Source organism: Ruditapes philippinarum, unplaced genomic scaffold, assembly GCF_026571515.1.
Source record: "Ruditapes philippinarum isolate M1 unplaced genomic scaffold, ASM2657151v2 ctg134_1_1_1_1, whole genome shotgun sequence".
In the NCBI taxonomy this organism is placed as follows: Eukaryota; Metazoa; Mollusca; class Bivalvia; order Venerida; family Veneridae; genus Ruditapes; species Ruditapes philippinarum.
The window spans coordinates 758,288-773,137 of NW_026852258.1; the positions used below are offsets into that span (position 1 = coordinate 758,288).

A 14,850-nucleotide genomic window follows, 5' to 3' on the forward strand; every position below is an offset into this window, starting at 1 on the left:
ACTGGCCCGCCCCGGGGGTCATTGATTTTTCCTTATATGTGTATAGCAAAAACTTAAAAATCTTCTTTGAAAAAACCCAAATAGCAAGAGTTTAGATATTCAGCATAAAACATCTTTAAGTAAATATCTACAAAGTTTGTTCAAATAAAAGCCCAGGGGTCAAAACTGGCCCTGCCCCAGGGGTGTGTCATTGTTTTTAACTATATGTGTATAGTAAAAACTTAAAAAATCTTCTTTTAAAAAAACCCAATGAGCTAGAACTTAGATGTTTAGCATGAAACATCTTCTTATGGGTATCTACCAAGTTTGTTAAAATAAACAAATAAAAGCCCTTGGGTAAAAATTGGGGGGGGGGGGGGGGGGGCCTATATACAGGTGAGCGACCTCAGGGCCATCATGGCCCTCTTGTTTTTTTTTCTGGTTATACAAAGTGAGCTTTTTAGTTTTATGTATATTACTAAGTGTACACTGTTATGAAAATATCATTATGTAATATATACAAGATTGTTTGTGCTTTTTAACTTTTTTGTTTATGATACATGAATTGTTATGTTGGGCCCGACTGAGTGATAATAGTTCTAAATAAGTAGGTAATTGTAAGTGTTACTGATGACTGATCACTTAGTCACTCTCCTTACTGTTGTTGTTTCAAATTCCAACAGACACTTCTTTCATTTGTGAAGCTAACCAACTAGCTGATGGAAAGTTTGTGGCTTTACTTAGATGCTTTGATTTTAATTCTACAGAGGCCCAATAATAAACATATTGAAAATCGAAAAAAGTTGGCCTGTAAAAGTTGAAAATGGTGTCAGTATAAATCTATGTCCTCTTAGTTAAGCTGTGTTTAAGACAAAGAAAAGCATTGAAAAAATTATATCTTATATCTGACAGTCTTACACTATCAATAGCAGAGTGTCTATTCTCTTTTTCCAAAATGTCCAAATAAATTTATAAAAATTAATAGTTTGGCATGTGTTGCAACTTGATGTTTTTGCACTTTACCTAGTTTCAAGACTGAAAGAATTCCCAATTGGTCTTACATAATGAAATACTAGTCTTTTAAATTTCATTGTTAAATGAGATGGTTAAAGGCCTGAAATAATTAAGAATTTTGTAAAACTATTTCAGAAGATGCTTAAAACAGAGTATTTGTGTGCTCAAATTTTGTTTGTTTAAATAATTAAGCACTCCATAAATCATTAGGGGAGGGTTTTATTAGGGAAAATTCTCAACTGCTTTTAATAGTTATATGGTGCAGAATGTAATATAGCTACATAAATAAGACATGATATATTTATATTGCCTTAAAATGACAGTTTTCTCTTTACATACTGCAGAATTTTGAAGATAAATTTGAAACAGAGTGATAGGAACTGCATTAGTTATTGATAGTTCATAAATCTCTGATCATATTAAATCTTTCACGTAATCTGAGAAGATGAATTTTCCTGGTTAGAAACTAACATCATGTAGCTGGGTTATAAAACAGATTTGTTTGTTTAGCAAATGACTTGTTTTAAGAATGATTGTATAATAACAGAATGGAAGTATAGACCCCCCCCCCCCCCTTCAAAAATAAAGATATTGGGGCTCATGATAATTAATGTAATGACCAATGGCTTGGATATTTCCAAGTTTTTATCCAGACTCATATACATATATATCATCATCTTAGTGCAGTAATGGGTTAACTCCTTATGTAGTTTAATAGGTGTTAACATTTTACTGCACTAAGGTGACAAAATATAGAGTACTGTTTCTAGGAAGAAGAAATTAGCATAAAGGATACAAAATTTATGCAACAGTGAAGGGTGGAAGATATTAGTTTTAAGATTTAATGCATGAAGTAGAGATGTTTGTGTGTATTGTTATTATATATATACATGTCTTTTTATGTATGAATGAACATATAATGTGTCAAAATATGTTAGCCACATTTTATTAAGAAATTATGTTTGTTAGCCATATTATTAAGAAATTTTGTATGTATGTTTTATTTCTTTGTGCTTGCTTAAATTAGGACAAGGAACAGAGTAACTCCAAAAAGGTGAGATTGTTAATACAGTGTAAAAAACATACCAGCAATATCAGGAGCAGACGGTTCACTAACATTGTCCTTGACCTTTGTATTGAAACCAATTAAAGAAAGCAGCATTGTGATTGGTCAGTTCCAAAGTCATGTTATCAAAAACCTCCAATCAGGTTAATGATATTTCATGACATAAATCTTGATAAAAATGTTCATGATTGGATACTTGGATACAAATAATGCTTTTGAAACTGACCAATCAAAAATGATTCTGAAACTAGTTTCAACTATTTTGTCAGCAATAAATCCTTGTGTGTGTTAAAATGCACTTGAATTAACACAGACACATTTTATAGAACTGTATCCCAGCTTTATAAGCTTTAATTTCAGTTGGTATATCAATGTAAATGGCAAGCATGGGTATTTTTTCATGCTTTGTTTACTATCTACAAGCAATTAGAGCTCACTGAAGAGTAATTGGTATTGTAAATGTTTAGTTAAAACAGATGTATGGAAATGTATGGTGATGTCTACTACACATTAAATGCTATTTTTATTTTTTATACAAATTTTGCTTGTTCAGTATTATTGAACTAGTTGGTGCATTGCTTAAAGGAGCTTTACCCTTTTTGTTAATATGCAAAAAGAATGGTAAATTTTTTAGATTTTTTAAAATTTATTTTGTTTACTTCGAAAGTGCTTCAGCTTCACAATGTTGTTATGAAACCTTTCTTTAAATTTTGTTAGAATCTAAAATAATTTTTGGATTTTTTTAATTGAGATTTTCACATAATGATTGCATGTATTGATTTTGGGTAAATATTCATTTGGGTTATTTTTTTTGTGGGACTTACTTTGATAAAGTAAAAAGGTTTCTGTAGTAACTAGTTACCATCACTACAATGTGGTAAGGCACACTTTATATCCTACACTGCTATTCATTAATGAGATGCAAAGTTCATAATGAACCAAGCTTTGCACACAGCTGAAAAATTCACCACAATATGTATAGAATTACAATGTATATGTAAGTTTAAAAATTCTGCAGATGCCCGCTTCAATAAAAGAAATGAATAACTTTGCTTTGCACTCAACATTAAGGTGAATATTTTGAGACTAGCTGGTTGTATATCAGACTGTAATGTGACTGAGTGGAGGGGGCATAAAAGTATAATAATGTGGTTGTGCAGTAGCACTGTAGTAATGGAGGACATTATGCTAACTGCCAGTAATAGACAATTAAACATAATGGTGTTTAAAAATGGTTTCCAAAGTGACAGGCGCATGCACATACATACACCTGCACACACAGTAGTAAACACACTTGTATGAGTACTTATAATGTAAAAGTCATTGCCACTTGCCCTCAACCACTGTGGGTTAATATGCCACAAGAAACTTCAGATTCTCTCATATGAGAAAGCAATCCAGCTTGCTTATGGAACGTCAGTGGTCCTACTCGGGTGCTCTTGTTTGTTATAACAATAATAAAAACGTCTGAAAATAAAGGGTTAAAAAGTCCACATTAGATCTGATTTTTACATTATCATGTTGATAATTTAAAGTATTATAACAAGTCAATGTTAACCTTGAAGTCTGATTTCATCATTTATCTATTTAAAGTTTCAGTGATTATGCTGAAATTATACATCTTAAAACAGCAACATTAAAACTTTATAGCAGCCAAACACAAGGTACAATAATGCCAGCATATGCTACACAATAAATTAAGACGCGCAACTATTCTAAGACATTGTTATGCACATAATTATCATTGTTGATTGCTAAATTTGAATTTTGTTTAGTTTGCAGAATTTTAAAATTTTATTTTCTTTTCCAAAAAAGAAAACCACCATAGAAATAAACCAGTGATTATTAACTTTGAAGAAACAATAAAAAAAGAACACCAGCCATTTTGAAATTGAAATAGTCATAATACTTCTCATGAGTCAGCGTTGTTTCTGCGATAATAAATTTGATTGTAGACAATACTTAGGGTATTATATATTCATTGTGGAAATTATTTTGTTATCCTCATGTTGTTAATTTTTGTTGTTTTTAAGTCTTATTTTTTTACGTTATTATACCTTATCCTCTATGTTCATAGTGATATATCCCCCTCACTGCTATTGCTTTAAAGCCACAATTAAAGAACATGAAATTTCACCATTTGTTGTAGATAAGCCTGGTCAATTAACAATTGGTTGGTAGTTCACATAAAATGGAAAGTCTTCATATTTTTGTCTGGTCCTTCGGGATTATTGATTACATTGTACCATTGTGCTCATAACATGTGACTTTCACATCAATTGTTGGTAATACTGCAAGCAGAAAACTGCTTGATTCAAATCAGTTCTTTATTTCTTTATAAAATATGACTATGTAAAGTGGAGGCTTAGAGAAAAGTTGTGCAAAAATGTATACCATAAGTGTAAGGTAATGATAATTTTGATGAATGGACAGTTTGGGCCAAAAAATGGAAAACAATAATTATATTCCGCTAATGTTTTTTCTGATTGTACAAACATATGAGCCGCGTCATGACAAAACCAACATAATGGGTTTGCGACCAGCATGGATCCAGACCAGCCTGCTCATCTGCGCAGTCTGATCAGGATCCATGCTGTTCGCTTACAACTCTATTACAAGTAGAGAAACTGATAGCAAACAGCATGGATCCTGATCAGACTGAGCGGATGCGCAGGCTGGTCTGGATCCATGCTGGTCGCACACCCATTATGTTGGTTTTGTAGTGACGCGGCTCATATTGTTTTTTCCCATTTTTCGGTCCAGAACTGTCCACATATCAAAATAATTATTACCACGATGTTTAACTTTTCCTTGAGCCTCTGCTTTATTTTGTAATATTAAATGAACTGACATGAGTTAAAATATTCAAATCGAGCTTATTTTTACTATTTCTGCTACCAAAAAAGTTATGTGAGAGTTATAGTATGGGTACATTGGGTACTGTAATTATTAAAGATTGGTTATGCGGGTGCTATCGGATGTTAGGATTGTTATCTATAATTAGTAGACTGAATAAATCAAGTATAGGATTGGCAACTATTTATTTGTTATTGTGTTATTTTTTTCCATTGCTCACCTTAAAATAATTTAAAGACCAAGCTTTTATGTTTTGTAATATTAACATGCATATCTACTGTATATATTGAATAAGAATTATAAACTGTATTATTTTAAAACTACTGGTTCAATGATGTTTGAACATTTCACAAGGGGAACTTTATTATAGCTATTTAAGTGCCATTAATAGTATTAATATTGCTGATGAATGTATAATAGGGTACCATTTATAGTGTCACTTTGTATGATACCATAACAATAATTAAGTACAGAAGACAGGAAGGCAGAAATGTGTTTAGTTTTTAATATTGTTTTTCCCCTATCAAATTAATTTTGTTGTCACTAGACAAAAATAAGAAAGTAAAAATTAACACCAAAAATCATTGTACATATGCTTATGCATGAAATATATACAGAATATTTTGTACTATAATGATTATGTCTATTATATTAATGTATCAACCATATTGGACTAAAATATTATATTATATTATGATATTTAACTATTAAAATATGAAATTAGAGAAAGTACCAGTATATATCAGCTAGTCCTTAAATCAACCTTTGACCAATGACAATGTTTTGAATATAATAAGCAGAAATCTTTGATAAATTTACAATGATTTACATGATTAATAGGTTTTAAACTTTGTTAACATTTCTCATGTATGATTTTAATATTCTATATTTAGAAACATCAGCCGATTGGTTACAAGTGTCTGACTGTAGCAGCCTGCAAGTACCTGTGGAGATGTGCTGTGGAACAGCAGTTCTTTTTCACGTTAGTTCCTGTATTTACAATACTTTTTAGCTCGACTATTCAATAAGAATAAGTAGAGCTATTGCAGTCACCCGAGCGTCGGCGTCGGCGTCTGCGTGGGCGTAACCACTTATGTTAAAGTTTTTGTAATAGTTCAAATATTTTCAAAGTCCATTGACATATGGCTTTGAAACTTTGCACACTTGTTCACCATCATGACCCCAACCTGTAGACAGGAGGAGGTAACTCTATCAAGCATTTTGACAGAATTATGCCCCTTTTTCGACTTAGAATTTATGTTAAAGTTTTTGTAATACCTCAAATATTTTCAAAGTTCATTGACATATGGCTTTGAAACTTTGCACACTTGTTCACCATCATTACCCCAACCTGTAAACAGGAGGAGGTATCTGTATCAAGCATTTTTTTTTACTATCAAGCACTAAGGATAGTCGAACGTTGCTGTCCTACCGACAGCTCTTGTTGATAGGAATTGTGCCAAAAAAAGCAGATTATCAATTTATCTTTCTCTCATAATTACAGTAATATTCCCTAATGGGGACTAAAATTACACATATGTCAACTTACATAAATAAAAGAATATAATTTATTGTTAGAATCATATTTAAAACCAGAGTTGGCATATTGAAACTATAAACTTCTTTATTTTGCAGGTAATTTATTGGTAATCATATTTTTAATACCAAATTGCAAATTATAATTTTTAATATACATTTGGGATTAAACGCATAAATCTATTTATGTAAAGTATCATGACAAATGTTAATTAGTTCTTACTCATTTAACTTGATAAAATGATATAAGTTTTTGCAAATTAGCCTGAAAAAGTAGCTACTGTAGCCTTCAACCCTCAGTTATAAATAATATGAGAAAACAATGTTTATTTCCACAGGTTAACAAGAACTCTTTTTAATACTCCAAAAGTTCGGTCCGGCGGGGATCATTTTAATCTCAGAGGATAAACACGGTTTAGGTTCAAAAGGTACGTCTGATAGTGAACCTCGTCTATTTTGCGTTCGAGGTTTCCACGAAAAACCATAAATTTGATTATTGCCTAATCATGATTGTTCAAATATTATAGAAATTTAATATATTTACATGATTAATTTAATCGTTGTGTTTTAAGAATCAGACAGATTTATTAGAGTCTAAATTTCATGAACTTGTAAAAAGATTCTATAATTTTTTTAAGAACTTACAAATACTCGTGATTTTAAAAATTCCATTGCGGTGAAATAACACAACAGTATATAAATAATGAAAATGATTTATTACCCAGGCTTGCGACCTTTATCAAAATTGGTCCGGCATAATCACAGGGCCTTTAGCATACATCATTGAATTTTTGTCAAGGTTTCACTCAAAAACACATTTAATTACCTAATAAGAGAATACATTACTGCTAAAAAAGTGGAATGACAATAGTCATTAACGAAATTATACATTGTGTTTAGAATTTAAGATTGAAAATCATGAATTAATATATAGTTGCATAAGCTCAAAAAAGAGCTACCCTGCCTTGAAATTAGATTAAATGATCTTGAAGTCCATTCCAAGCTCTATTTTCGTCACTTAATGAATGGCTAGAACAAATGAATGTGAAAGGACTCAACTACAGTAATAATTTACCTGGAATTTACAATAAAAAATTAAAACTCATAAAATTATTTTGATTTTGCATTTGTTGTTGTTTAATTATGTAAATAAGAGGTGACTATTATTTTTTTTTTTATGTTGGTATGTCGTCGGCTTGTTTTCAAAAAACGAAGGCGTATTTTTTAGTCCACGTGAGGATATCAAGAGGAAAGAACCCGATTTTCAAAGGTAATGATTGGTCAAATGAAAAGTAACATGGTTTTCTTTATTTATTTTTTTTTATTTCAATACTCCCTGCTGCCAACATTTGCTATTTTGCTAAATAAAAATAAAAAAATCAAATGTAATCACATTTTAAATTTTGCTAAAGCTTTTTTGCTATTTATGTTTGTTACCTAGAGATGATTTGAGCCGCGTCACGACAAAACCAGCATAATGGGTTTGCGACCAGCATGGATTCAGACCAGCCTGAGCATCCGCGCAGTCTGATCAGGATCCATGCTGTTCGCTTACAAACTCTATTACAAGTAGAGAAACTGATAGCAAACAGCATGGATCCTGATCAGACTGTGCGGATGCGCAGGCTGGTCTGGATCCATGCTGGTCGCACACCCATTATGTTGGTTTTGTCATGACGCGGCTCATTTATACTTGTACATTTGACCTGAACATAACCATTTTCAATTAGAAAGGGGAAAAAAAATGCAATTTATATTAAGCAACTTGATTCATTGTTGAGAAGATTATTAAATTCTAAATATGGAAATTTTAATCAGTTTATCATTATATTACCATGGTTACCCTCCTTTCAGATATAGCATAGAAAGCTTCATTAAACATATTCATGGGATTAAAGTTAACAACACGTGAGAGTTATTTCTAATTCGTGAATTTTTTATTACTTATTAATTTTCTCCTGACTAGAAGCAAAGGTAATGGTTAAAGGAACATGTCTCTCTCAACATAATGACATAAGTTATTAATTTTGTTTCTTAAAACCAGATGTGAATAGCTATTGGAATTAAGATGCAAATAACATTAGAATTTCATGTTTTGTTGTTGTTGTTTTAAGATACATATCGTTGTTTGCAGTACAGACAAACCTGTGATAAGAGACCTCCTCTAGAAAATTAATAAATTTTGAGTATTTCAAAGGTCATTGTTTTCCAACTGACTTTGTTGTTGAAAGTGACAACCTGTCAATAAAGAGCCCCCTTTTTATGTCTTTTTCTTTTTACTAGACTTTTAACAGACATATTTTACTGTAGCTTTAAGATAGGTAACATGAAAGTAATAAGATGATTAAAAGCACTGTCATGTAAATGTATAGCCGCATGCCTTAAGATGAGCCAAAATATTTCAAGAAAATTAAACTTGAGAAAAATATTTTACTTAGATTTTAAGTAATAAGTAATAATTTTCATGTTATATGCAATTAATTACTGATTTTGCAGTATTTATCACTGTTACTAACACAGAAAGGGCTATTTTTTGCTTATTTTGACCTCTCTTTGGTAATTTATGTGGATTGCAAGACAGTGCTGTTTGCAATGTGTAAATTATTTTCATTTTTTTCGCTTCACAATATTTTACTTTTAAATACATTTTAAAAAATTTCATGAAAATAAGTAGGAATCTGATGGCATGCTCCTTTAAACTGCTAAATAATGTTGGAAACTATAGATTTTTTTAAAAGAAATTAAAGAGTTTCAGAGAGAGTTAGGAATATAAAATAATTATCTATAGATGTTTGAGACATGCCCCTTTAACTGAAAATAAATGAAACAGAGGTGTTTTCAGATTTGCTTCTTGTCTTCCAAAAATATTTTGTGTTTTTCTATCTCACTATTGTGTGTTGAACTTTTGCAATGAAATTTTACCAAATTTTTATTATGTAAATAGCCCTAAATAGTGCCACTCGTTCAATATATATATAATGGTCTTCCTTTTGGATTTAAAACTGTCTGTAATTCATATATATTAAAAGGATTTGATGTTAAATGCTCTAACCCTTAACCTAATTAATTTGTGAATGGATTTGCCCTGATTTAATCTTGGAACAGTCCATTGAAGGGATTTCAATTTCAAAATACAAAATAATGAGCTACAAACAATATAAAGTTTGGTTAGATTATGCCTAGCTCTATTTTGTTGGTAAAGACTAATCAGCTTTTGTTCTAGTAGAGCTAGAATATAGATGTACTTGACATATTTAGTCTGGTGAGATGTTGCAGAGTCAGGCTTTGTGCTGGCTTCCTTATTAAAGTTACAATTTGGCTAAATTTAGATCTTCCATGTGGTGTCCCTACTTAAAATGTGGATGCAAAATAAAAAATAAATTAAACAATAATTATGTAGAAGTTATTAATTTGATAAGAATTATTTTAATTTATTATATGTGAATGCATTAATATTCAAGAATTTGGTGAAAAACTGTTGTAACTCATATAATATAAAGAAAGAGTTGCAGCTGTTAACCCTTTCCCCCATGAGCATATTGTGAAAAATGGCCATTTTCACTGAAAAGCCTCCTCTTACAAGTTCAAACTGGTATGAAACTATGAAAAATGCTTCAATACTAATCAAACTTGGCACAAATGTTGACTGGACCATTGCCTTTGTAACGACATGCTCAGTCTTAAATTTCCTGTTACCATGGCAATGAGGGGACATCTCAAAATTGCCAAAAATCACTATTTTGCCTCGATTTTTCCCATCAAAATTTATTTCAAAGTGCTGCAACTTCTCAAGGGATTGAGATAGAGTCAAAGGCTTTTCAGCGTTGGTTACACGTTACCTTATGATCGACCTGGGGTCATTTTAAGCCTCTCACAAGTCCAAAATTTTCTTGGCGATGAGGGGGACTCCGCCCCCCTTCAAACCCCCCAAACAGAAGGGGGCACATCCCCCTTCTGGCAACCCCCTGATGTATCTTTTGGATGGGGGACGGCGCCGAAAAAGTGCTCACTTTTTTTAGCAACATTTCTCAAACGAAAACATGTGTTTGGGACCCAAATAGGACATTTTTTCACTATTCCAGGCCTAAAAAGGGGGGGGGGGGGTCGAAAGTGCGTTGTTTCGCGTATATATGAGGTAAAGGGTTAAGCACCAAGGCATTGAATTATTGTTTAATACTACCTTTATTGAAGATTTCTCTCTTTCCCCCCCCCCCCCCTTTTTAAAGAAAAATTAAATCAGATAAATTTACTTTCTTTCATTACATGTATGTGTTTCACAGCAAACTGCAGCTGTCTCCCTTTTTGCATGAAAACACTATGCACTTTATCTTGAACAATATTTTCTTGGCATGTGGCAGTTGCCTTTATTCAAACTTTTACAAAGATAAGTATTACATGTACCTAAGCTGATAAAGTAAAAATAAAACTACTGTTTCTGGACATTTAGAGGAGTTTTAAGACATAGAGTCTTTCAGACAAAGTTTTGTTGATGTGGTTTTGTATTTTTGTCATTTCGCAACTTTTTGTTGTATTTTTGTCAGAATTTGATGAACAAGGCGCCATACTGTTCATTACAGTTAAAAATGGTGTGCCATGGTGTTTGAAATTGAAAATTAGATTAGATGACATTTTATTTTCATTAGCGTCTTCCCTACTGACTGGAAATATTTTCTCACATCGTTGCAAATAAATTTTTCAACAGGAGATGCTTTCATTATTAAGATAATGAGATAATTATAGTGCAGATTTCTATGGAGGTTATTTAAAATTGGTAATGTTTTATTAATATTACAGGACGTGCTCATTGCCAAACTTTGCCAGGAAGTCTGACAGTAGAATTCATATGCGGAACTCTGCGAACCTTTCCATTTCGGAAGGTACGTCATCATTTGTGTATATTTTAAGAAATAATTCAGAAACAAATCAGATAGTTATAATATTATTGGCCTACTGCACAAAAACACACACACACAATTTGAGCTGTTGGTGTGGAGCAGTTGTATGAAATATGATGTAGTTACAACTGTCTCACAACCATCTCTTGATATACTTGTTGTTGCCTTCATGTATATAATATAGCATTTCAAGCACTTGCAGGAAATTATGGGAACTTTATAACATAAAAAAGTAGAATATACTATTGTATTATTTTTACATAGCTATGCACAATGCTTCATTTGCAAAGCTTTCATGACACAATAAATCACAACTCCACAAACAAGAATTGACATTTACATGCATACATGAAGGAATCATTCTGACATTTAAGATGTATTCATCACAGAACTCTTATGTGTTAAAATAGGTCAAAATTAGGTAAATACTTGACTGTTAAATGAAATTCACTCGAAATTGTCATGTTATATGAAGGAGTGTAGGTCAAAATAAAGGGAGGCAATTCAGAGTAAATGTTGGTCAGTTGTCTGTCTTGTGTGTATTGTTGGTGATGTAAAGTGTAAACACTATATATAATATACACATATCCTCCTAGCATGCTAAGTTCCCTTTCCTTTCTAATATACTTTTAGCACTTTAGCTAGAATTAAGATTATTTCAAAGTTTAAGACTTTAAAGGGAAGTAACCCTTGCATGATTCCTCTGATTTTTTTTCTTTATCATTGTCTTACTTCCCCTTAGCATTACAAGTCACATAATAAAGCAGAAAATTTCATCAGTTTTAGGAAAATCGTTCTCTTCCAAATTTTTAAATTGATAATCTTTGTATCTTGCACACATTTTCGAAATAAAGCTATGTTTATAAGAAAGATTTCAAAGATGGAGGACTTAAGTGTTCTTGTGCAAATATTTCATTCTTGCATATTATTTGGACTTCTTTTGGAATGATCGTTGGTTAACAATAGTTCATCAATAGTCTTTGGTTTAATTTTGGTTTGCAAATATAGAGGACATTTAAGGGAAAATAATTGGAAATAAGTTAATGACAATCTGATATTGGGATAGACACTGACAAACATAGCTTCTTCAAACAAACATAATTATCATTTCTATAGAGTTTAGGGACTGATTTATAAGAAGTCTTGACTGCACCAATATAATCTTAATTCTAAAACAGCAGCTTTTTGGGTAGAAATCAAACAAATTTATACAAGATTTATTTCTCGCTATATTGAGCACAAAGAAGAAAGGGATCACATAGGTTTGTAACATATCAAGAGTGTTGAGCACAACTTTGTGCAGTGCACAAAGGTCAAAACATGACAATAATGCAAATAAATATGATTTCTTCTATTGTTGAACACCTCTGATTTTCATAGTAGTATTCTTTTAGACTTGTTTTCTGCATGCATCTAAAAACACACATTTCTACAGCTGTAGACAGGAAACCAGTCCAGGATAAGGATACTTCGTGAAATTTGGCGGGAATTTTAAGTTCCATTTTGATGTCTTTAATACCAGTATGCATAGATTTAACATAGATTATGTCGCTTATGTATTTTTAGATAAAGGTGGGAAAGGATATAAGGGTAAGTTGTTGTTGCCAGGGTAACCCATTTAACCCCGCCTTTCAATCTTGCTAGCTATTGGTTTGCTGTACTGATGAAATAAAAAATAAAATGAGGCTCAGACACTTTAAAAAACAATCAGCAATTTTACTGTTTAATGTTTTAATACCTAAATGACCTGGTTAGGAAGTTTCTATTTTATACTTACATCTGGTTAAGGCAATAAAGTGAAACTTCATGATGTCATACTGTGGGTATGGGTATAAATTTATGCCTCTTCATACAAAAAAGATACTTATAAGATGGAACAAGTATTAATTTGATCAACTTCATATATAGGGGAACAACAGAAACATATGCTTGTACTCAGGTTAAATATTATGCAAAATATAACAGTTTTACCTTTATTCTGTCTCACTTGTGGAGAAAAATCTTTTTAAGGATATTTTGACTTTATTGGGTTTTTCTGTAGAAAAGCGCTTTAAATTTACTTTCTCATATTTCAAATTTTTTGTCCAAACAGTATATTTTTCTTCATTTAGGTATTCATGAATTTGCGTCATCATTATATTCAAAGTCAAAAGTGTTTCTTAATAAAATAATTGCAGACTCATGGTTACATATTTGTTCTTGATGACTATAAATTAGCACAGAAATCAGCTATGAATTTTGGTGAAAATTATTCTAAGGCAAGTAAAACCTGCTCTACAATATTCCACATTGAAATCTCTCAATTGAAGGCGGATAAAACCAGTTCTTCAGTATTTCCCATTGATATCTATAAAATAACAAGGGTCAATTTGTCATTACATAAAATTGCTGATAGTTTGTTTTTGTGTTATCTCACTAAACTTAACAACCCATGTTTCTATCTTAATATCTTTTCTTAACAAAATTAAGATATAAAAAAGACACTAACTAATTAAGTGATAATTTCAATTTTAACATTTTACTTTCAGTGATTGTATAGAATTTCTATGAGTCAGGTTGGGATTTTAGGACTTAAATATTACAACATTATAAAAAGGGGAATTTTACAGTATAATTATGCTCAATAAAAATCTAACAGTAATGTTAAAATTAAGAATTTTCATGACATGTCAGTAGAGTTGTGAAAGGGTTTTAAAATGTTTTAATTACTTCAACAGTGGGTGTAAGGCTGTTGCTATGGTTATAGTAACCAAGATAGCAACTTTAATATGATGGCATCTTTGTTACTTTATCTTTTCTGAACAAATTTGTAAAGTGCAATATTCATGTGAATTTGTTTATGACTCTTTAATGGTGTAGAAACTTACTACAGTATTAATTTCTGGTCTGAATAAATTATAATGATATTTAAATGAACTGAAATAGTCATCAGTAATTGATATGGAAAATGATCTTTTCTTTTCTTGCATATCAGACTGGCGTTTCCGTTAGTTTTACCCATGCCGGAAATTTCATCTGGCATGGGGGGTTCCAGATGAGTCGCGTGCTGTACAATGGCACGATAAAGATGACGTCATTTTACCGTTATGAATGATTTTGTAATTCATACGCTGTTGAATGAAAGTAGTTACGGTTGTTATGATATAAATTTTCATTGAAAATAAAGATAAAGAATTTGAAATATAATGGAATATGGTAGAATATGCAAGAAAAAATATCTGACATATGTTTGCGGTTCGGATCTGAATATCCGTCCCTCGGTCACCCGCCCATGAGCGGTAACTCGGCAAGCCTCGTTACCGCCCAATGGGCGGATCACCTCGGGACGGATATTCCGATCCGAACCGCAAAATATGACAGATATTATTATTCTCTCCTCTATTCTAACTAAATCTAATTTCATTTAGTTTTCTGTTCTTTAGCTGTTTTTGGATGACTTTTAGGAAAGTGAATGTCTTATCACCATGGATACCCACTGTTATATATTGCAATGAAACTTTATGA

The 14,850-nt window shown here is 31.6% G+C and overlaps 1 protein-coding gene across 1 annotated transcript in view; it reads left to right on the top strand.

The window, feature by feature from the left end:
- LOC132754509 (FERM domain-containing protein 5-like) overlaps window positions 1-14,850 on the top strand; it is a 106,311-nt gene that overhangs the window by 76,986 nt on the left and 14,475 nt on the right. The window contains exons 10-14 of the mRNA XM_060745152.1: window positions 2,021-2,047; window positions 5,809-5,926; window positions 7,667-7,721; window positions 11,246-11,328; window positions 12,913-12,936. Coding sequence (XP_060601135.1) covers window positions 2,021-2,047; window positions 5,809-5,926; window positions 7,667-7,721; window positions 11,246-11,328; window positions 12,913-12,936 — 307 coding nt within the window. The remainder of the gene's footprint in view (window positions 1-2,020; window positions 2,048-5,808; window positions 5,927-7,666; window positions 7,722-11,245; window positions 11,329-12,912; window positions 12,937-14,850) is intronic.